Genomic DNA, 24,765 nt, shown 5'->3' with positions numbered 1-24,765 from the left:
GGCGTTTACCTCAGCTGTCAAAATGCCGGTGGAGAAGCCGCTAGATGTCCTTTCCTTTGCGAAGGAAGTCTGTTATGAGTCACACTTCTGTTTGATGACAGCGATACTGAGGTGACTTGTTCAGGATGTCTTGCTTTTCTCTCAGTATGCGGTGTGTTTTTTGCCTCTGTTAGCTGCTGTTAGCCTTTGTTAGCTGGCATTAGATCCACCTCACAGTTTTATCCCCATAATGTTGCAAGAATGTAATCAAACTGATTATCAGAGAGAAACTGGAGTTGTGTTGGTTGGTCCAGAGAGATACAACTTTGACTTCACTTATTCATTTAATAATTACTTTAATAGTAATTCCACATTTGTGAGAAAAAAAAAAATGGATTTGTGGGTTGAGCAGCAGAGTTGAGCACTCTTCTGTCAAACAGCGTATTCTGCTATTGACTCTTGTTTTTAGCGGTCAGTTGGTGTCTACAAGCATGCCGTGTTTGACTGATCTGCTTTGGCTCGTGCCACAGTGTGACTTAAAGCTTGTGTTCCTTTTTGTGCCAAGTTTATAAAGAATATACATACCAGTAAAGTGCTAACATGCTGCTGCTTCTTCAAACATTAGTGTTACAAAAACTAATCAATGTGTTTTTGTAACAGTGAATGCACTCCCTGTGCTGCAGATTACAGCTCTGAAACATTAATGGTGACTAAAGGAAATGTTGACATTGATCCACTGATAAACTAAAGCAAACGGAAATGTTTAAATTATATGTCTGTTGTTTTAATTGATTGAGCAGCTGTTGGTGATAAATAGCCCGACCAGTTTTCTAATCCATGTTCAATATCAGCAGTGGATGGGCAGATAAAAAAAACAAAAACAAAAAAAACAAAACAATTATCCCAAGCTGAATGTAAATTCCAGCAACAATCTGACATTTGTGATGTTGATAAGGCACAAAAAAAAAAAAAAAAAAAAAAAGCACATTAGCCCAACAGGGGTGTAATGTGTAGATTCACAGGACTTAAAACAGACTAGGTAGAAGCACAAGGTGTTCATTATATTTACAATCTTACACTTGCTCCTAACTAGGAGCAAGTTACGTGTTCAGGATAAGTTACCACGGCGACTTAGTTTGGTTTCGTAACAAAAAACAAACAAAAAAAACAAACAAAACAAAACAAAAAAAAAACAAAAAAAAAAAAAAACACACCACCTTACTAACCCACGCATCCCCGTTGAAGTAGACCCTTCAGCTACCTCCAGGGTGCATCCCGCCTGTATCTCCTCCCTGTGAGAGCCCAGATGTGATCCTGAATTTGACAAGCAGAAGAAAATGGCTTGATGGGAATTTTTCTGCTCTTACAGACACAGTGGCCCCTGTAAGCTCACTCCAATCCCAAGACAAAAAGCCTTGCGGACTACAGTCTTCTGACCTCATTCCTAAAATCCACTGAATGATGTGGTGACATTCCTGACTTCACTATAACAAGTATTTCCAACTTTTCCCTACACATTAAATCAAGTGCTGTTTCAGAACCCGATCTAAATAAGTGCCAAAAACATGGCCACCTCTTGAGACGAGCACTCAGAGCCTCATCCACATTCAGCAGACATCGATCGGACCAACAGTCCAGCTGGCTGTGGCAGTATCGTACACCATCGGTTAAACATATCTTCCCGCTACTGTAGTCATTTTATGACTGCCGTTGGTGCCACACTTAAACAGTACAAACGAGCACCAGGAGTTTCAATAAGGGTCGCTTTTAAGTTGCTGCAAGACAGAAGAGTCCTGTTGACAAAGACGGCGGAATCAAAATGTCAAGCTGTGGCAGCAACTTCCACCGGCTCAATTTTAAATCATCTGCTGTGTGCTGACAAGCAAGGTCGAAGCAGATGATAAAATTCTCCTGTCTGTGTCCAAATTTAAAGTGCTCCATCACAATCCACTCGCGTGCTTCCTGCTAATTAATCTTATAGTGAAAAAGGCACCAAGGTGCAAGAAGCGTATACACAAAACTGGCAGGGGCACCAAGTCGTCTCGCTGCCTCGCGCTTATGTAAATAAGCTGCAAGCCTTCAGAAAACGTCTTTATTTGAACTATGAACAGAGCTGGAAGGAAACAAAAGCGTTCAAATGAAACAGAAAAATTCAGACATCCTGTGCATAGCGTGTGCGGCCAAAACAAACTGAGGTATTATTGGAGTGAGCCAGTGGTGTACAAAGAAATATAACATGCTGATGAACAGGCGTTTTGCATTTATTTACATGTTCACAATTTCACGAGTAAAGCACGTAGTTTCTTTTGCTGCATTAAAAATTGTACATTTGTACATAAAATTCAAAACTGAACTGGTCCAAAAAAAGCTTCAGGGTCTAGAAGAACTGTGCATTAAGACTACCCGTTAACTGAAGATGAGCTTTAGGACAAATTGCACCCGATTCTTACTGACAGGAGGGAAGAAACGATAAAAATCAGATGACTGACAGTTATCAGACATGCAAAACAAAGCAGGAAAGCAGATCTCAGGACACTGAACAGACCATAAAACTTTCAAGAACCTAAAGAAATCAGTTCTGAATCAAAGTTCTTGAACAGTCCGTGAATTTGATCAGCTCAGTGAAAGCAGGAAAACATTGAGGACAGGGAGAGAGAGTCCTAATGCAGCCTCAGGGAAACTGTATACAGAAGGATGGTGGCAGCGTTGCCACAAATAGGACGGGGCTAAGCTTAAAGACAAAAAACAAACAAACAAAAAACAAACAAACAAGCAAATCTGCATACAAAGCCCTTGCGAGTATCCCAAATGGGTTCATCGGGAAGGCAGACAAGCAGAGCACCGCAATGTGGTCGCAGCTCTGAACTAGAGTGAAGAAAGCGAGGCTTTGATGGTTAGCAGTTTTCTAAGATTTCAGTCTTACCAAGGGTTACAGAAAGCTGCCCTCGACATGAACCACAGCAAAGCGGCACAGGCGTGGCCTCACGCAGAGCATAGGCGAGGGTTAGTGGGGACAGTAGAAGCAAATGTTCCACAGTACAACACCCAGAAAGCTAATGTTGGGCCAGAGGCGAAGAAATCGGAAATCCAGAGAAAGCTGACATTTAGTCCAGTAAACACGAGCTCAGACAGGTCAGCGCTAGACAAGCTGAGGGGGGTGGTTAGAGGTCAGGGAAGAGACGAGCAAAGGAAGAGGTGGGCGACCCATGTCTCCTTCAGTAAACCGGCCTCGGTTGTTTCATGCTGTAGTGAGCCTCTGATGCCGACACGTATGCGGACTCTGGAAAAAAATCCTCATGGAACTCAGCCAGAAACCTGAAAAAGAGCAAAAAGGAGAACAAATAAATACTCAGCATGAGCCATTTTTTCCAGATGAAGATGACATGACAGGCTTACACGACAACAGTGCAAGGATGGTGTTGGCTAGGGCTGAGTATAGTCACTGATTTCTATGATTGATTCAATTCTGATTTACAAGGTCCAAATTTTGACTCAGTCAGAAATATTATAATCCTGATCATTTATCAGTACATATCCATATTTTTATATGTATAAAAACAAAGCTGACACTTTGAGACTTCAGAGGTGTAAGCATCATAGCAGATGCCTTTGTGTCAAAGTAACTGAGGATAAAATATTTTTATAGCAGATAACCTTAAAAATATTCTGCAGTAGATCACAAACTGAAGAAAACCATGAATCAACATTACCTGATGCTGCTGAAGTGAAGCAGAGCACAGGTTTTAATATATACACAGCTAACCGTTTTGATATTTAAAAAGTCTACATTTCCTCAATATTGAACAGCAGAAATGAGACTTTGTCGGAAGTCATTTTTGGAAAAACAAAACAGCGGCCAACAGCGCTGTACACAAAGGTAGACTGGTGTACAATAAGCAAGCAAATAATGCAGAAAACAGAGATTTTAGATGGGAAACTGTTCTTGAAGTACACAGAGAGAGAGAATGAGAGCTGCGCAGGAAGTGTGATTTTATCGTGGTGGAAGCAAAACAGCCAAAGTAAGAGGGAATTAATGACAATGTTTATCAAACGTGAAGCGTAGTTTGGATCTTCTTTTGTTGCTAGTTCAGTGAATTTTAATCAGAGTGACAAAACCTGAAGCATCAGAATCTGTGAGACGTTGGCTTTCAGCCCCGATGGCATGTTGGGTGAACGATCCACACTTTGTGTTTACGTCTTTGTGAGGAATCAATTTACCTGCTCTCATTTGCAGTTTTAGCTGTTTGGTTGTTGGTGAAATTGTTTTGTGAGCTTTAACCTGAGATTCTGGCATTTTTCTAGCAAAATACATTTAAAAATCCATTCAGGATTTAATGAATTGATATCGCTTTATTCAAGCTAAAATAGATTTGAATCAGAAAATCGATTTTTTAAACCCACCCCTAGTCTTAGCTGACATCAGCCTGTGTTTTCCTAGATATCCCTGGCTGTGTTGCACATAAATCCTACACTCTGTCGCCTTCTGCCCTCAGCTTGGAGTGGACATTTTGGAGACAAAGCCCACACCCCACCAATCAATCCCTATAACCAATCAATGTGACAGAAAGACCAAGAAGACGACTGACCGACAGCCAGAGAGGGAAAGAGTGAAAAATCCCCCCACCCCCACCCCACCCTCCCATCTAATCAGTAGCGGGGAAAACTAATCTGGAATCTTCTTAGTATCCGCCACTCGGCCAAATCCTCTAAATCTTGCCATCTCATCTTAGCTCCACCGGCCTTCCTAATCTCAATGCAAACAAATTATCCTCATCAGAGCAGAACTTAAGAAACAACAAACAAACTAATGGGACATTGATGGAAAAGCGTGACAAGCAATCAAAGCTTGACTCTTTTGTCTTAAAAACTTTAAATAAAAAGAATAAAATGGGTATTAAAAAGCAGCTATTTGTTGCTCTGAAAAGTGTGGGGCCTCTTTTGTGCCAGAAATTTAGGCCTCGTTGTCATCGTTGGCGCTGGATCAGAAACGACACAGGTACATATGCCATGACGTGCCCCACACGTGCGCCCCACACTTAATCGTATTCGCACTAGCGGAGAAAGAGAGAGTGAGAGATCAACTGTGGCCAAATCCCAGAATGCAATGCACATCAGTCCCTGCGACATCAATCAGTTTTTGCCCGCTCGGCACAATCTGCCACAAGGCTGATTACAGATAAAAACAGAAGAAGAAAAAAAATATTCCACTATGTTAGTTTGTGTTCAGGGTCTCACCAACTGCAACGTGGTGAACATATTAATTAGACATGAAGGAACATCAGAGAGCAACACTGATCCTGGAACAGCTCTGTGCCCTTTAACACAACGATGATCCTTCAAAAAAAAGAAAGAAGCGATCAGCAGTCGAGTGAATTAAGAGAACCTTCTGCACATGTTTACCCCACTGCTGATGGGATCGCCTTGCCAAGAGGCACTGCTAATGCTTGAGGTAATAGTGTAATAGTCACACTATGACAATGATGTTTGACACAAGAAAAGGGGCACAAACAAAAACCAACAAACAAACAAAAAAAGTGAGGCATCCCATCCTTTCCTGCTGCACGCCCCCCTCTCCTCACCTTGTCCTGACAAACTGACCGTCTCCCTGACGACCCTTTAACAACATCCATTTATAAACACTTTCCACTTAAGTGATGAAAGAGGCAATGCCGGCTCTCAGAGCAGAGATCTGTTCCCGCTCCATGCCGAGCTCTGCTCACTGGCTCCACAGCGCTGCTTGATGGCAGAAGGCGGCACTGCGTGCGTTTGATTACAGAACCAGAGGACCTAAATCCCCTCAGGTTTGGGAGCAGCTGAACTGAAGATCACTCGGGAGGATTTAAAGATTAGACTCCCGCGCTTGTGTAACGCCCACTCATCTCCCTCCCTCCAACACGTGCTCCCTCTCACTCCAGCTTTCCCCTCCATGTTCTCATTTACTTGCTCCTCCTTTTCCTTTTTGTTTTCGTGATTCTCAGTTATTTTGGGCGTACTAGTGATTTGTCCACCCTTTTAAACTCTTTTGTGAACCCAGCAGAACTGAGTGTGAATCAGGTTTGCTGATCCAAGTCTCCTAACTAACAACAGATTACCTGAGGAACTGTTCCAGATGTTTAATCAGGGCTCGGAGACTCCTCTCAGGCAGCTGCATTTTCCCCAGGATTTCAGGAAGCTTCACTAAAAGCCAAAAACAGGGATTATGGGAGTGTTTCAGTGTGGGGAAAAGGCTAGTAGCAAAAACCGTGTCTGGACTGAAACTGACCGAAGAGTCGCAAAAGGTGCTGTGACCCATACAGGTAGGATGGCGGAGGAGGCTGGTCATTCAGTGGGTAGTTATCAGGAGTCAGCTTCCAACTCAAAACCTGCTGGGCAGAGCAAACAGAACAGCACAGTTTAGTGGAGTTGTGAGTGCAATGTTTCAACCTCCTGTCAACTGGGTGGTGTATACAAATCTACAGCAGCACATTACAATACATAAAATGATCCTAGTGCCTTTGAGCAATTCCCACATTCCAGATAATCACGCAGTTTCATCACCTCATTGAGCTCGTTGTTTCTGCGGCTCTCCAGGCCGTAGAAAGGGCCGCTGCGCTCTTTGCTCGGGGTCAAAGGCAACGGGGAAGAGGAGCCGCTGTGCACTGGAGTCTCTGCGGGACGGGGAAAATAAAAGGAAAGATCACTGCCAGAAAGACAGATCAGCTGATTCTGTTAATTATTGACATTTTCACAGCACGCTATCGATGATCAACAAAAACATTCAAAGGAAACGATTCAAACTGTTAGAGCTTAGTTATTGTTTTCATTTCATTTGGACCTGTTAAATTCAGTTTAGTTTCAGTTAGTTTCCAGTGTGGATTTTCTCATTACAGCTTAGTTTGAAAATGTTTAGTTTTTAATTAATTTCACTGCTAGTTTTAGTCTTTAATTATTACGGTGTGTGTCAGAGGTACGATTTAGGAATAATAATAAAATCATTAAAAACGAACTAAAATAAGATGTAAAGTTCACAAAATAGTTGTTTTTTATTTTCATTTTGTTAACTAAAATGTTTCTTTACATTTAACTTGAGTTCACTGTAATAACTTTATTGGCAGAGAGCAGCTCGCTGACTTTGAAGAGGGGAAGAATGTGGGAGGACAGAAGTGAGATAACACCACCTACTGGGCTAAACTGGTTACTACAAAATCAAAGTTAGCACTCAAACACAATCACTGTGCGTTTACAGGAAGTGCGTTATTCTGATCTTCACCCAATCAGGAAACATGGCTACAATAAAGCCTGCAGTGAGGAGCTCATGTCTCCCCCTTCTGGAAGTGAGTAATTATGCAAACATTCCCCTAAGAACATAAAAATAAATGAATCTGCATCTCTGAGGGAAAGACAAAGTTTCCAAACTACACCAAATTTGATAGAGAACATCAACGATCCCTTATGAGCGAGTTGTTGAACCCAACTGGGAGCTGCTTCCACAGGGAGCCCGAGAGCCGAAACCTCTCATTCTACTCTTGCAAACTCTTCTTGTTGGTTTTCATTTTGTTTAGAATTACATAGCTTTTAAATTTCTTGAAGGCGGCTGTGTTTGTCAATGTTGGGGAGGTTTTATCTGCACAGGCGACTAGATCAAAGAATACGGTTACAGATAAATGCTTGGTCTCATTCTGTGGTACTTGAGCATGCCGTGACCTGTGACAATACAAGCCTAGTAGAGCAATCGTTTAGCAGAGAGTTGCTACTATTGCCATTTTACACATAAAACCTGCTTCAGAAAGTTTAAAAGAAGAACGAAGAACCAGGTGAACACTTGTCTACTTATGTCTTGATGCATTCTCAATCATCCAGGAAAGTAAATCTCCAAAAGTTGATTCTGTTCTGATTTGTCTACTTATGTGGACGAATTAAGGATTCTAATGAGTTAAATCATGAGTCAAATTTGATTTAGACTTGCAGGGGATTTTGGGGAGGTGCACGTCAGGTTACGCTGTAGCGTTTCAAAGAGGTTTGCAGCTACGACATGATAGTGATTTTCACAAACTTACAATCACACAGAGTACTTTCAGAGACGTGGAGCTTACTTTTGTCAAGGTTAAGGAAGAACTTGGGCTGCGATGAGGTGTCGACCACTCGCCGTTTGAGCTGCGGTGACGCCGTGGCGCTGCCTCCACCTATATCACGACATATGTTGCATTTCTAAGTTGAGTTTGTGTAAACACATAAAGCTACATCAAATCCAGGAGGAACTTAAACTCATTACCGCCGCTGCTTCCCTCAGCTGGACGGTCACCTCCGGACGTGTTCCTGGTAGAGCGCCTCAGTGACTGCGACTGGTAGGAAATGCAGTCCATATCGGGGTGGCGCCGGCGCTTTGGGGTTGGGGCTGGAGTGGTGGGGGTGGTAGTAGAGATGTCACTTAGGGCTGGCTGGCTGTCTGTGGACTGAGGGGTAGGCGGGTTGTGCCCCAGTGGGCTTGGACTGCGTTCTCTTTGGGTGCTTTGGAAGCAAAGGCAAATACATAAAAAATAAAATAAACAGCACAGCAGTTGAACGCAGTGCTTTCTGATGCGGCGCAAGGGATTCATCGCAGCACACTTACTTGCTTGAGCAGGGGGAGCTTTCATTCATGGCCAGGAAGAGCCTCGAGGAGCTGACCTTCTTAAACTGGGCTTGCTCACAGGGGTAGAGAAGGATCATGGGTAAGGTGAAGTCAAACGTAATCCTCAGGCCGTCGACCATTTCCTTACACAGCTCCTCACTTTATTAAAAAACAGGAAGGAACAGAGATGTAACAAGTGTGAGTTGATTATACAGGCCCCAGTGAAGGGAAGCTATTCGAGTGCCCTGTTTCAGGATAATTTCAACAAGATTAAATTTACTGTGGTTTACAGAGAACGGTCAGAAGAAAAGACAAATAACCACTCATTGCAACCAAGGTGCAAAGAAGAGCGTCTCTGCTTCTGTAGCTCATCCACTTCAATTTTTAACATGTTGCATGTCCAGAGGACCACACCCGGTGCCACTCCTGTCAGCTAAGAAAAAAAAAAAAAAAAAAAATTGAGGCTAACATTTGGAAGGGCTCCCCAAATCTGGTTGGGGGAGGGGGATGTCCTTCAATGCACATATTAAACAAATATGTAAGACTGCTTTCTTCCACTTGCACAACATCTCTAAAGTTACAAATATCCTGTCTCAGAGTGACGCTGAAAAACTAGTTCATGCATTTATTACTTACAGGCTGGACTACTACAATTCATTATCATCAGGAAGTCCCAAAAACTCACTGAAAAGCCTTCAGCTAATCCAAAATGCTGCAGCAAGAGTCCTGACAGGGACTAGAAAGAGAGAGCAGATTTCTCCTGTTTTGGCTTCCCTTCAAATCCAGAATTGAATTCAAAATCCTGCTCCTCACATACAAGGTCTTAAATGATCAGGCCCCATCTTATCTTAATGACCTTGTAGTACCATATCACCCTATTAGAGCACTTCGCTCTCGCTCTGCAGGCCTACTTGTTGTTCCCAGAGTATTTAAAAGTAGAATGGGAGGCAGAGCCTTCAGTTTTCAGGCCCCTCTTCTGTGGAACCAGCTTCCAGTTTGGATTCGGGAGACAGACACTATCTCTACTTTCAAGATTAGGCTTAAAACTTTCCTTTTGCTAAAGCATATAGTTAGGGCTGGACCAGGTGACCCTGAATCCTCCCTTATTTATGCTGCAATAGACGTAGGCTGCTGGGGGATTCCCATGATGCATTGAGTTTTTCTTTTTCAGTCACCTTTCTCACTCACTGTGTGTTAACAGACCTCTCTGCATTAAATCATACTTCTTATTAATCTCTGGCTCTCTTCCACAGCATGTCTTCTATCTTGTGTTCCCTCTCTCCCCAACCGGTCGCAGCAGATGGCCGCCCCTCCCTGAGCCTGGTTCTGCCGGAGGTTTCTTCCTGTTAAAAGGGAGTTTTTCCTTCCCACTGTCGCCAAAGTGCTTGCTCATAGGGGGTCATATGATTGTTGGGTTTTTCTCTGTATCTATGATTGTACGATCTACTGTACAATATAAAGCGTCTTGAAGTGACTGTTGTTGTGAGTTGGCGCTATATAAATAATATTGAATTGAATTGATTATTGTCTGATCTAAGTCTCCATTTCTGCCATGACTTTCAGAAGGTCAAATCTGCAGCATCTCTGTGACGCCATCATATCAACAAGAACCAAATGCCATCTTTACATGACAAATTAAGGCAGCGCTGAAGGCAAAAGGGGATCAAATATGTTCGAAGAAAGGTGTACCTAATAAAGTGGCCACTGAGTGGACAAATTTGTATGTATTAGAGCATGTTTCAGTTTTAATTCCCATTAACCATTTTCTATTGGACACTTGGAAATGAAGACTAAGTGGTTTGCATGCTTGGATCGCCTTATTTGCCCTCCTGTTTAAAGAACATGAATACTAACCTTTTCTCTGGAGGGATTGGCTGTGGACTGCCGCTCTGCGTGGTGCTCTGCTGACGCCTGTACCGCTCGTTGGCCATGAACGCTTTGTTGATCGCAAAGTGCTTGACGTAGGACTCCAGGATGTGCACAACGTTTGTCTGACAGGGAACCATCACGAGCTGAGAGAGGAAAAACAACACGAGGTCAAATACTGACACGCTTCAGTTCCATATCCTACAATTCTTTCCAAACACAAACCAGTGTCAGAAATCTTTGAGTCGTGCCCACTCGTCCTTTAGCTGCCAAGCTAAATTATGATGGATTTGTAGAACAAAAACAACCAATGAGCTGTTGACATTTTGTATATAGGCTTTAGAAAGCGGTGTGTGCCCAGGATCTGCTGCCCGCACCTTCTTCCTCTTGTTGATGTAGAAGCAGTCATCTTCCAGTTTCTTCTTCAGAACATCGGGGATGTTGATGTCAACATGAACGACCTTCTCCTCACATTCCCTCTTGACATTCACGTCTGCCTCAACCCTCTGATACAAAAACAAATGTATCAATAAAAATGGATCAATAAAAACAATCGCGTAGATTTTCCGTGGCCAGAAATCCCTCCCACAACCACAGCTGAATTTATCAGCCACATATTACACATATCAAGGTCATTTACTTCAAGTTAAGCCTGACAGTGATGTTATCTAAAGGCCTGCAATGCAACTAGTGATCTACATGCCCTTGAACCTGTGTCGATCAACTTTTACCATTTTGTTGATGTCCTCAGAGAAGGTGCTGTCCCCGCTATTTGAAGACTCGGGGTCAGAATCGTCCCCGTCGCTGCTTTCCGAAGTTGAAATTAAGCCTGGAGAAAGAACACGTGGGGCTTAACTTGATTGCTGAGGGAGACGGGGAGCAAAAGACAAAGAGATGCAGAGAGATTTCTCACACGCGTCATCGCTGTCGTCCTCCTTTGGGAGAGTCTTCAGAGAAGATTTAGTACCAGACTGACGACGGCGCCTCTTTACCCATCCCTTTCTCTTCCTATCACCGAGAAACAAAACAAAAAAAAAAACAAACAAAAAAAAACAAAAAAAAAACCACTGTCTCAGACTTTTCTACAGACAGACATTCCAAAAGGTCAAATCCAAAACTTGCAGGCAATGAAATGAAATACACCACACTGGACTTTTTAAATCAAAATTTTTCAGAACTTCATCATCAAGTAATTGCTGATAATCATCAGTAGACGATTAGAACGTGAACTTACATGCGACCTAGAGCTTTGCGAGCCAGTTTACGTTGTAATTTTCGGTTTTCCTCGGTGTCCCTTAGGACATGATCCTCTGCGGCCCAACGATCCCAGCTACAAAAACAGCCATATATGCAAAATATATCAATAATTAAAAGTGCGTGGCCTTGACAGCAGTGCTACATTACTGCTTCATACAAAAGCTGATGAAAGGAGAACTTTACCTTCTGTTCCAACCATTGAAATGAATCAGGTACTTCGGGATTCGTCTTCCATGTTCATCTGTACCTATCAAGACATCAAGGACCTGCAACATGAACACACAGTTAGCGCAGTCCTGCTAAACATCTATTCATATCTTAGCAAGTACCCAACACCACCATTTTCTGGGGTAATCATTCATTTCCAGTTTTAATAAAGGGTCAATAATCAATAAAGGGTTCAAGTACAAGAAGAAAAATAAGGAATTTGCATATTAGCATAACTAGCAGACCAACAAAGAGATTTTGTATCACTTATTTGTGGCAAGCACAGTGTACATTGTTGTGGTCTGCAGGTGGCACGGCATTGGCATTCAGGCAACCTTCAGATCAAAAGTGGCCCCGAGCGTAACATCCTCAAGCTCTGAGCAACCATTTAGTCACCATAAGTTGCGCTTGCAGAATGTAAAAAAATACAATACAATCATCAGCAACCACTTATAGCTGTAAAGAGATTTCTGTCTTAGTTTTACTTGTGTGACTGAGCCGTTAGCTTGACAAAGCTACCTCCTAATTCAGAGCAAGCTAAGTGTGGCCAGTGTTGGTCGTTTTGTTTGTTAACTTACATTAAATTGGCTCACCCAATATCATGGCTAACAATATAACCGGATGGTGGTGTACTCTTGTTCTTTTCCCAGGGTATTTTAATTTATTTAACAAAATATTGATATTGTAGCGATACAGGCACACCAGATACCGCCACGCAATATATTACAATACTATCACACCCCAAGACATGATGCAAAAACTTCATTTGCTTAGTTATTACCTGCATATGAAGCCAAGTTATGTGTAATACTCAGTCTATTATAATTAAAAAATCTCTTGCACTAGTTACTCTCTAGGGTTATGACTGTTATTACTTTGCAAATCAGAATTTGACACTTGCAACATCTAGACTCAGCAAAATCTTGATGTTAATGCAATCATTATCAATCATAAAGCTATGAAAGGATTATAGACCATAGAAAGTACAAACAACTGTAGATAAACCCTTTACCCTTGAACCTCTCATAATAAAACAGTAATTACCCAACTTATAACTAAAGCTAAATACTTAAAAGGTTTATCAGGATAAAAAAATATCCACGTAAAGCAGCTACATTCTGACACTAAGAATGATCATATATAATATACTAAGACAACTGCAAATAAGTGTTAATGCTAACCACTAGCTAGCGCAGGTTAGCAACAGCCATGCTAGAGTGGAGTAAAGACTGTAGCTTTCTTGGAGCGTTAGCTTACCAGCTAGTCAGGCAGCAGAATAGCCACCAGTCTGCTGGACAATTTTAGCCCGCTTAAAAAAAAAAGCCAGCAAACAACTAAACTGAAATAGGCAGACAACTGTGTGTGCAAAGTTAGCAGCCCTGCTGTCGTGGTGCGCTTGTTGGTTGGTGTGTTGACATTAATCTGCTTTGCACGGCAAGCCGCCCGGCTAATAACTCCCTTACTGCTGTTTAAAGATGCTTCTAATGCTAACTGACTGCAACAGAATTTTCATGTGAAATTCCCCTTTCAGCAGCCTCCTCCACACAAACAAACCGGTAACATTACAAAACGTCAAAGTTGTGTTCACTTTTTTTTTCTAAATTGTTACCCGCGAGCGACACACAGCTAATCAAACACACCCGGAAACCACGCGAAAAACATCAAGAGAACCTAGCCTGGGCGTTATTTGTGCAAGCGTATTTTCCTGTGGCCTAAGCAGCCATCCCAAGCTAAATTTAGAGCCCCACACCTTAAAGAATCAACCCTGCTTCCCCCCTTAGAATGAATTACACGTTTATACAAAGTCGAAAATCCGACCAGTCTGCATCTTTCTGTGCAAAACATTTACCTTAGCGTCATACAACACTTTAGCCTTGGTGGGGTCGGGTTCAAAGCACAGGACTCGCTCTCCTTTGTGAAATTGATATTTAAGTCCCCGCGAATTCATTTGTTCATGGCGACGTGTGGGAGAGGAGGCATCGATCTGAACCCTGTAAACCCCTTAACCCTTTCGTTGCCAGACTCTTCCCTGTGAAGGCTCTCCCACCAAAACACACTGTGGAAGGATGGCGCTGTTGTGGGATGAGATGCTGCTAGTCTTACTGCTGCTGATGCTCTGGCTGCTTTCAAGGACCGCTCGTAATTTCTCTAGTCGACACAGCGCGGGGCCACTGTGGGTCACGCGCTTACTTGTGGTTACTTGTGGATAACAAGTGCAGAGGCGGCGAGTCAAATGCATTTATAAACCCCCCCTCCACGCACTTTCATTACAAACTCAAGCTGGAAACTATGGCTCTTGCACGTGAATTGCCGCAGCCTTGTAACTACAATCACAGTGAAGGCAGCATGTAAAAGCGCAATGAGCTTTTGAAATGAGCTTTCGGGGACACCGTACAGATGGTGTAGTTTCAAAGATTCACCAGAAGATGTCAGTATTTGAACTTTTTTAAAAAAAAAAATCCCAACGAAACGGACTTTGTTAGTGTAAAAGAATGGCGTTGTTGTAGCTGCATCCCTCAGAAAGCTTCAGGATTAGCACAGCAGTTTAAGGAAATAGGGTACAATATATTAACTTAAATGCCTTTTTATAGGGTGCCCACTCAGCTGACTGATACACATGATTGGGAGGCTTTAAAGCAAATGAAAAACAAAGGCAATACCTGAAACAAATATCACTCACTTGAATAATTCCTCCAATGTACAATCGACTTCAGGAACTAAAAATGCTACACATAAGATACACATGCTGTAGAAATCCAAACGAAAACACCTGAACTCGACCTGAGCTGTCTCCCATTAATCCAGGTGTGGACAGCAGGTGTGGGCGGATCCAAATAGCATCGGATCTCAAGGCTGGTACTGATATCAGATCGATGCTAGCGCAACTCAATACTTTGTTTCTATCTGCTAAGTTCAGTATGTGGCCCACTGAATGATATGAAATAAATGTTGGGGTTTTTTTGTTGTAAAAAACAGTGTCCAACTACTTGAAAAGGTAAACGGTGTGTTTTATTATATTAACCTATTATTGTGAAAAGTAAAAACATACAGTGATCTAGTGTTCAGAATTTACAAATTAATTTCGATCATCTCATAAATAATGATGCACTGCTTTCCCCTACATAACCTACCTTTACATGTTAAAAGTATTAATATTGCTTTGGTATTGGTATGCAATATTGGCCCTATAGTTACTTGGTATTGGTCCAATACAAAAAATGTCATTGGTTTGAACTAATTGAGTTGAGGCTAAGTCCCGCACCCATGCTCGAGGGCAGGGAGAGAAAGTAGGATTTTTCATTATGAAAAAAATCCCACGGATGAGATCTCAAAGATGAAAGCCATCCATGTATTAATTAAGTTCTGAACAGACTAAAACCACGCAGCATATAAAAAGCACAGATATATTATGGACAATTTGCTAAGGTTAAATGCCCTTTTATGTACAAATTAAGCAAGCTGAGGATGGTACAGCCTTCCAGGGGTGCAGCACATGTAGTTTTTCATATTTGCAGTTTTGGAAGATCACTTAGAGTAGACTAAATGAAAACTTTGCATGTCTCAATAATGCTAAATTTCCCTTAACTGAACCAATGTGTTATCGCTTACGTACACTAAATAGTGTATCAATCTGCAGACATCATTTAAAAACGTGATTTATTTATAGGTCTAGACAGATTGGTATTGGTCCAATACAAATTTCACTCTATGTACTCGTGGTACATATTTCAGCAGGTTTTTTTTCCTGACCTTGTAACCTTTTCACTGAGGCTTATCTCTCTCTAAGAGCCTTGAACAATGAAATGTGAACTGATCCCTGGCACAGGAAACCATGTCTCTGCTGCTAAACCTGCACTCATTTCGCTTAAAATGGTTTCAGGCAATGCTGGTCTACTACTGTAGACCAAATATGGACAGCGTGCATATAACGCTGAACATTACCGACCAATGTGCAGCGCTGCTAATTTCCGCTCATTGCCTTTTACCCTGACTGCACATGATATATTTTAACAGATGTGTCAAATCAGTTTCAAATTAAATGCTTTCTAGGATTACATGTTTGTAACACGAGCTCACTAATTCACAGATGAAGAGCTGGAAGACAGCAAAACATTAAAAAGTCAAAGATTGGTGTAAATGTTTCAGTGATGCATAAATTCCTGTTGCATTTGGCAGATGAGGGGTGTGTTCAGAGCATCAATGCACCTTCTTATTTCTGTATAAAAGTGGACACAGCCAGCCCACAGACACCCATATCTGATTATTAGTGCAACAGACAAATAAAATACTAGAATTTCACTCTATACAACAGAAAACTTCTTGGGTGGGCTATACCACACAGAAAATTCAAGAAAAACACAGTGGGGAGATCCAGGTCACTGACTGGAAATAGTGGAATTGAGGCCTAGCAAGCGCTTACAGGCTGCAGCATCCTGTGTTGGCCCACCTGCCAATCAAAGCCACCAAGGCCCTAAACTTTAGGCCTTACCCGTGTGATTGCAGTAGTTATTGAAAAGTTTTGGTATCGACCTGATACCAGTACCAGATACTGACACTTTTAACTTTGTGTAGGCAGCTTATGTAGGGAGGATAAGTGCGTTGTGACTTATTTGATGAGTCACTGTCATTTTGCTAATTCTGAATAAATCAACTAACAAAACTGATGACCACAAAATCAATGTGATTTGTAGTTTCACTTTTACAACATGCTTGTGTCGATCAGTACCAATACCGATGTTGGTATGCTTACTATCGATTTTTGGATTGTTCCGCCCACCTCTAGTTATTGTAAACCACAGTATCATAGGAGAAAACTCGAAATATTTATTTACATGGAGGCCAAAACAGTTTTTGTACCAGGCTGTAAACATGCTGGGGTGATGCTTTTTGAAGTTATGCATTTTAGCATGGGAGTCTTTGGGTTTGACTCACTTTTGAAAACAGCCTCAAGTGGCTACTAGAGGAATTGCAGTCTTTGGAGCTCCCGAAATTGATTTTTTATTTTTGCTGTTTTTGCAGCTACAGTTAACAGTTGCCCCCAAGGCATTTCAGAAGTTGATGTCATAAGAAGTTATAAGGATAAATTCACTGTACTCAGCTCTAAAAATCTTACAAACTAATGACTACTGTAATTCTTTATTATTAAGTGTTCCTGAAAACTCCCTGAGAAGCTTTCAGATGATCCAAAATGCTGCACCAAGAGTACAGACAGGGACTATAAAGAGAGAGCATATTTCCCTAATACTAGCTTCTCTTCATTGGCTCCCTTGTAAATCCAGAATCACATTTAAAATCTTTCTCCTCACATGAATAATCAGGGTCCATCTTATCTTACAGACCCTACAGTACCATATCACTCCAACAGACCGCTTCTCACTCAGACTACAGGCTTACTTGTGGTTCCTAGGATATTTAAAAGTAGAATAGGAGGCAGAGCCTTCAGCTTCCAGGTGGAACCAGCTCCCAATTTGGAGTTAAAAGACGGACACCCTCTCTACTTTTAAGATTCAGCTTAAACTTGTCTTTTTGACAGAGCATATGGTTATTAATAATAACTCTTCTTCTCTTCCACAATGTGTCTTTTGTCCTGTCTTCCTCCATCCCCAGCTGGTCGCGGTGGAGGTTTCTTCCTCTTAAAAGGGAGATTATCCTTCCTTACTCATAGGTGATCCACTTGAGATGACTGCTGTTGTGATTTGGTGCTGTATAAATAGATTGAATTAAATGTTTATGATTGTGCTTAGTGATTGGGGTTAGTGGTTAAACCTAGGGATGAGAGACTCGGGAATGCAGTAATATGGCTATCTGTCCTCACAAAGGTGCCATGTGCCCCTCCCCCTACACACAGAGTGGAGCAGGCAGCAGTCGCTGTAGCTGAAATGGTAGTGACAGAGAACGCTTTTAACCAATATGTGAGAATGACTGTAATCTGAATGACATCAGACTATTCAGTGTGCTTACCAGCATCCCTGGGAGTGTACCCACCAACTTTGTAGTGGACTGAATGAAAGATTGTCGAGAAAGGTGAAGAAAAAATCTCTAATCATGAAACAGATTCATGAACTGTCTTCTTCTAATTGGGACTGGAGTGTTTTTGTTCAGCCCGTGTCCCATTCTTTCCCCCCTCAGACTGTTTTTAGAAGGGTCAAATCTATCTCAGCTGTTATCAGTGTCATGTCACGCTGTTCTGTGGGTATCTGTGTGTGCGCATATGTGTATCTGTGTGTCATGCTGTGCAGCTTCATAAGCTCCTTTATCAGCCGGGAGACACCCTCCTCCCCAGACTCCCGCTGTCTCTTTTCATTTTTCCCATACTTTCACACACACGGGGCCACACATGCTTCTGCTTTCCCTCTCTCTCTATTACACACACACACACACACACACACACACACACACACACACACACACACACACACACACACACACACACACACACACGCACTCCTTGTGCACACACAGCCAGCTTAACTCCCCCCTTTTTGGGCATCTGTGTAAACAAATGTCTCATGCACAGGTGTATAAAGAAAGGAATGGGTCTATTAATCCTGGCTTACTTATTGTTTGGCTAATAATAGCGCGCAGCAGCCTTTTGCTGATAGGTCTATTATTCCCAGACAGCAAGGTGGATTAATAGGAAGCTGGGATTAATACTCATCCCCAGCTAAATCACATCTACCTCTATGCATGACCTCCTTCCTGTCTGCTGATTGTCTGTCCTTGTCTTAATTACCTCTTATGGAAATGGGCTTTATAATTACAGAAAGTCATCTTACCCTTATTTTATTTTATTTTATTTAAAAAAAAAAGTGATGTAACTTAACTAAGACTGACCTTAAAATGATATTTTTCTGGGTGTGTTACGGCTGTGTGTATTTGTGTGAGCGTGATCTGTGAGAGCCGCCCTTGGTGCATTAACTTAGTGCTTAGGCACTCTTAGGCTGAAGCGGAAGGGGTGAGCCGCCTTTTTCTTTGGAACAGTTTTCTCCTGTTTTCCGGGTTAGGGAGCGAGGGTTAGTATTGTCATTTGTTTGTTCTGTTTCTTTCTTAGGGTTTAGTTAGTTTTCTGGTGGGACTTAGTTGGTTTTGTTTATTATTTTGGCCTGGGTTCACCCTGGAGCTATGCTTCATTATCTTCAATAAAATCACCTTTTTTACTCACAACTGGATTTGGATGTTTGGCTTGGGAACCAGGGCGGGTATTTGTCTCTCTCTCCTCCAACCTTATGTGCGTCTCTACACGCCTGGACTAGGGGCGTAACAGGGTGGACTTTGGTAGAGGAGGAACAGTGCTCACCAGCTGGTTATCTTGTGGAGAAAACCAGCCAAGCCCAATGTATTTATTCAACCATCACCAAACATGCAATTGACTATTAAGCAAAAAATAAAAACAAGCGAGGAGGCATTCGTCTTACATTTTCTGAACCCCACCCCCTAAGCGCACTCTCCCCCACCCCACCTTTCTAGGATTCTTGCTCCAGCTCCAGCACAGGAATAAGCAGAGGAGCACGGAGGAGGAAAATAAGACTTTGTCCACGGTGTCTCCGCTCAGATGCATCACCGCCCGGCTCTTTTAATGGGGCAGCGCTGAACTTTTAAGTTCGGGGGGAAGCTTCTCCGAAGTGCGCTAATGTGAGTTCTGAACACAATGTCAGCCGCTCAAGGACTTCTAAACAGCGTCTTTTCCTGCTCGTCCCCTGCCTCCAAAGCCATAACCAAACGCAGGCTACGCCAGACCCGGAGCCTGGACCCCGCCATCATCAGACACTGCGGCACCGGGAGCGATGGAGCAGCCGCAGACACAGGTGCGTCCGCCGAGCGCTTGGCTGTGAAGCCGGCTTTACGCACCAAGATCCCGACCCTGAAGGAACCTATAACCCCTTCCATCTCCTCTCCTTCCATACCTCTGGATGTTTCCCCGTCCTCCAACTTCCACTTTGACTATGATGTGGTTAAGCGTGCCAAAAGGAATACCGCCGGGGATTTACCGTTTATGGTGAGGGGAGCTGGTGCCGCTCCCTCAGGGAGCACCGGCACGCTGTTTTCCCCGCGGAGGTGGCTACAGAAGAAAGTGCAGCCTTCCAGCTCTCACTCTTACGTCGTGTGGAAGTCAGAGGTAAACTCCCTTCCCAGGGTGACAGGTTTTTTCTTCTTTTGGTGGCCAAAAGGAACAGATTAAAACGAAATCCCACTCTTATCGTTCAGCTCGCTAATTAGTTTTCTTACATGAATGCATATGATACATATTTGTGAGAGTTATGTGCCCTCCAACCCCATCGTTTTCCTTGAAGTGCATTCTTGAGCGTCTGTGAGAGAGCTCCTGGAACAATTAGGAAAAATGCTTTCAGCATATGGACTCAAGACAATTCCAGTGAGCGCCAGTAGAGACATAACTGCTTCAGGGGGGTGATAGGATCGATACTTTGTTTAGTGTGTAGCCTGCTGACTTGTGTTAAATGCATAATTTAAAAAGAAAATATTCATATTAACTTCGTAAATGAAAAAATATACCTCAAACATGCTCTATCAAAAATATCTGAACCTCTTGTGTTGACTGTATATTTTATTTGTAGCCTGTAGCACATTTAAACAACAGAAATTGACCCAAAGTGCTTTAGAGACAGACAATGTAAATTCAAGGTTTCCAAAAACCCAGTTTAAAAAAGATGAAAAGCTAAAAGATGTGTGTTTTCTAATTTCATTATGTAATTATTGTGAAAAGTAAATATCACAGCGACTGATTACTCATTCAGAATGTGCTTTTATAAGGTTAAAGTATTGGTATCAGCAGTCCTGGCCCTGCATTTACTTGATATCAGATCGATACCAAAATTGCACAATGCTATCTGAAATTCGACCATGACCTGAGGTAGAGAGATGTTGGAGCTTTACCTGAAAGATTTATGGGTTTTAAAAGACAGGGAATGTTTGAAATCTGCAACTGAAAGCCCTACAGTACCAAAGCAGTCAGCCCATTTCAGCCTGGAAAGTGCTTTTTTTCCCTAGTCTGGCCCAAGGGCACATGGGTAATTAACTCAGGGGGAAGGGATAGCTCTGGTCCACCTCTCCCACCTGGATTTTTGTTTCTCCCTTGGCTGCATGGTCAATACTGTGTTTTCAGTCTTTGTGGGAGTCACACCTTATCCTGGGAAAGCAAAAGAAAATCTTACAGCACTTTGAGGATTAAATCACTCCAACAAAAGGTGCAATGAAGTGTCGATAGATTTTTCCCTCCTACTGTTGTCATCATTGGGCTGCTTTGGCTTTTGTCTTCATATAGATGTCAAACTGAGTGTGAATATGGGGCAGGCAGTAGATGAAATCCTTACCAAAACATACTTGGGGGACTTCTTTTAAGTGTGTGTGTGTGGGGGGGGGGGGGGTGCATAGTTGGCACGAGTCCACCTGTACTCTGTCTGGAAAGGTATAATTTTCCTGCTTCTTTAAACACTTAGTCTCCTTTTCTGCATATTTTGCTTGTATTTGATTGGAAGTGTGTGTGTGTGTGTATATGTGGCGGTATGTGTGTGTGTGTGTGTGTTGATATGAGGGGCTTAAGGACACATGGCCGGGGACTTGGTTCTCACGACTGCAAGCAGTCACAGGTCAAAAGCACGCAGCCATCAAACAGCTCCCCCATCATTTCCCATTAAAAGGAACGGCTCCAGCGCCGCTCTCTGTTTTACTTTCTTGCAGCACGCCTCTTCTTTCTTTCTCACACTCGCACGCACACACGCAGGCGTCCATACTCGCATTTTCCTCCCTCTCCTCTTCTGCGAGATGTCTTGAGGTTCTCAGAGAGTGGCGTTTCCCATCACTGTAAGCCTGTTTAAGTTGCAGTTTCCACCCCCCGATTGGGGCCAACATGAGGCCATCGGTATGGAGTCATTAGTGCAATCTGGACCGAAGTTATTGCACCTCGGAGTGTTTGTAAAATTACGGAGCCAAGAAAGTGTTACTGGTCTACTGGGATGTGTCAAACACCTATGGGTGTGAAGTAAAACTCTGAAATGAAGTGTAAGCATGTATTTAATAGTGGGAATCGAAAGAATTTTGCTTTTAACATTAGTTAAGATGCAATTAGTTAATTTTTTTCCAAGGTTGACATGACCGGGGGTGTTGAACATGTTAACTTATGGGGCACGTGGATAAGGGCCTAGTCACAAAGAGTTAGAAGCCATTGGGCAACCATCTGGCAACCACAAGGGAAAAATGTGGAAAACAACTTCAGATTGCCTTGGTTGGTAGCAGATTGCCACAGTGGCCTGTAGTTTGCACAGAAGATGCCAACTGGTCTGCGAACACTTGACAACTACTCTCCGAGTGCTAGTCAGGCTGTGAGAAGTGTGACACAAACCGGACACGGAGACTGCTTGCCTTCAAAATAAAAGTTGTGGCTTTTGAAGAATGTTGGCTGTAGCACTGAGCAACTTCAGTGCAAACTACAGGCAAGGATTGCAAGAAGGATTTTGGTGCAGCACCCTCTTTGCAGCCTAGCAACAGCCAATAACCACTCACCAATATTTCGGCTTAGTGACCGGTGGTTGCCAAGGGGTCATCAGACAGCGTTTGAACAATGTGCGCATGATGTCATGTGAGAAACCTGTATACTTAGGATTAATACCTTGGAGAGCCAAACTATGAAATTCGCATGATTTCATTTCAAATCATGACAAGTGTAATCATCACAGCTTAATGAAATCAATAACACATGGTTTTTAAATACCCAATCACCAGAGGAACTTCCAATTCAGAGAAATAGCAAAAGAATGAGTCATCAGCCTGTCAATCTCAATTACTCTGGATGTTTTTTAAAAAGCACTTACAACTTGTTTCACTTAAAAAATTGCAGTTTTAAAAAGATAAACATTTAAAAAGACTGAACATGGCTTGTCTTGACGGGTTGCCAGGAGAAAGCCTCTACTCTCTAAAAAGAACATGGCAGCACAGATTAATTTTTCAAAGTCTTCTGGATCAATGTCCATGGACATACAAGACCACAGTGGAGATGTTTGGCCATAACACACAGCACCATGTTTGCACTGACATACTGTGTTTGGTTTTTACAAAACTCATCATAACAACTGTCAAGCACAGTGGTGGAGGCGTGATGATTTGGGCTTTGTTTCCAGCCATGGGACCTGGCCACCTTACAGTCATTGAGTCAACCTTGAACCCGTCTGTATACCAAAGTATTATAGAGTTTAATGTCAGGCCATCTGTCTGGTTGCTAAAACTTGGATGAAATTGGGTCATGCAGCAGAAAAATGATTCCAAGCACAGCAGTAAATCTACAATAGTATGGCTTAAAAAGAAAAGAATCACCTTTTAAGGTTGAAGTGTGCACCAGTCAAAGTGCACGCTTCAACCTTATTCAAATGGTGTGGCAGGACATTAAGAGTGCTGTGCATAAACAAACATCTGCACACCTCAATAAAATGAAGCAATGCTGTAAAAAAAGAGTGGATCAAAATTCCTCCATAACGATGTGAATGTTACTAAAAGGGCATATGGTAAAAGGTTTATTTGGTTATTCTCAGGACTGCATAGATTCCCATGAAAATCTTCTCTGTCACACGCAAGTTCAAAATGAAAATATACCTTCAGTAATAAAAATAAGAAATAGTAGGCTGAGATAACCCTGACCTTTCGTCCTTCGTATGCCTCAGATAAGTTCATAACACTGAATCCTGATTTTGAATGACGCAATTTAGACGCTCAATTTTCTTTTTAATGTTTAACTGATAAATCAGATAACCTTGAAATGACATCACTATGACATCATCAGGAGAAAGCTCTCTTGTTAATTTTGTAAAATATTATTGTATTTAGAGTTAAATACACAATAAAGAGGGGTGTGCTTTTTAGAGTGGACCTATGTTGTCGATGTACCCCTCTGTTGTGATGTCTGTTTTAAAAAAGAAGATAGAGATGGTCAGAATAGTCAAATTAAGCCTTCATAATGAGACTTTACAGAACAACTGGTGACATCCAGATGGTTACATTGATCTTTCGTGTACAGTCTACGAGAAGAACTGCGAGGTTGCTGCTGATGCAAATGCACTGCATCAACATTATCGCATTACCTCTGATGGTTTAGCTCAACTATTTATAACGAAGTAATAGCTCCTGTATCTAACGAGGGCATATTTGTGTTGTTTTATTGTATGTATTAATAACATAACAAATGTTTAAAGATAAAGGTAGACCAGCACTGCAATATCAGTGATGTAAATGCAGGTGCCAGTTCATACATCGCTATCTAGTCAAAGTTCAGACATTTGCCCAGATAGAGATCCCACTTTAAATCATTTGCACGTGTACTACTGAGTGTGTATGCATGTGAACAGGGCAACCTGTGCAGACTGGTCTCATGCTATGCCTTTTTAAGGAGGGAGATATGGACAGAGAGGAAGAATGAAAGGGTGAAACATAGACGGAGTGAAGCAAAGCCTGACAGTTATATTGGCCACGATTGCTTAACAGCTAAATTTTTCCACGGCCAGGTTGTTGATGCTGAAAGAGCAAAAAGAGATGCAAAAAGAAAAAGAAAAATTCATCAGGCAGTACCCTCTGTGTTATTACAGTAGGAGAGGGGGGTGGGGGTGCGGGGGGAGGTGGGGGGTGTCAGTGACTGGATGTGGTCCTTCTCGTGGAGTTATGGGCTCCAAAATTGGACACCGTATCAACACATGTTCTTGCAAAATAGCACGAGTATAAAAACAATGTAGGTTTTTATAGGCACATTCAGACATTGGTATTTGAAAGTTTAGCATTTGAAGCATACGCTGAACCTACACGTGCGCCGCTGTATTTCCAGGTACGCGCACACAGACGCACACGCGCAAAGGCTCAGAGAGGAAACA

At 42.3% G+C, this 24,765-nt stretch overlaps 2 protein-coding genes across 6 annotated transcripts in view; one reads left to right on the top strand and one right to left on the bottom strand.

Moving 5' to 3' along the window:
• Positions 1-2,057: 2,057 nt before the first annotated feature.
• LOC120737567 (male-specific lethal 3 homolog) lies at positions 2,058-14,711 on the bottom strand. Of its 4 annotated transcripts, none has more exons than XM_040038359.1 (14): positions 14,560-14,711; positions 11,876-11,958; positions 11,670-11,765; positions 11,349-11,443; positions 11,167-11,264; positions 10,813-10,941; positions 10,424-10,581; positions 8,570-8,728; positions 8,231-8,466; positions 8,052-8,141; positions 6,517-6,626; positions 6,242-6,341; positions 6,072-6,156; positions 2,058-3,294 (listed from the first exon to the last, which is right to left on the bottom strand). In XM_040038359.1, coding segments are annotated over exons 3-14 (1,362 nt in total). In that variant the 5' UTR covers positions 11,672-11,765; positions 11,876-11,958; positions 14,560-14,711; the 3' UTR covers positions 2,058-3,194. The 4 variants fall into 4 exon arrangements, with proteins under 4 accessions (XP_039894293.1, XP_039894292.1, XP_039894291.1 ...); XM_040038358.1 differs by having other exon boundaries at positions 14,580-14,711; XM_040038357.1 differs by lacking the exon at positions 14,560-14,711 and adding an exon at positions 13,749-14,023.
• Positions 14,712-18,789: 4,078 nt separating this feature from the next.
• LOC120737489 (rho GTPase-activating protein 6-like) overlaps positions 18,790-24,765 on the top strand; it is a 107,959-nt gene continuing 101,983 nt past the window's right edge. For both annotated transcript variants that reach the window (XM_040038227.1, XM_040038226.1), the window contains exon 1: positions 18,790-20,015. In XM_040038227.1, the coding sequence (XP_039894161.1) occupies positions 19,548-20,015 (468 nt within the window). In that variant the 5' untranslated portion in view covers positions 18,790-19,547. The remainder of the gene's footprint in view (positions 20,016-24,765) is intronic.

This window comes from Simochromis diagramma, unplaced genomic scaffold, assembly GCF_900408965.1.
Source record: "Simochromis diagramma unplaced genomic scaffold, fSimDia1.1 OVJJ01000413.1, whole genome shotgun sequence".
NCBI lineage: Eukaryota > Metazoa > Chordata > Actinopteri > Cichliformes > Cichlidae > Simochromis > Simochromis diagramma.
The sequence above is the reverse complement of the archived record's forward strand: the minus strand, read 5'-3'. Positions and strand labels throughout refer to the sequence as shown.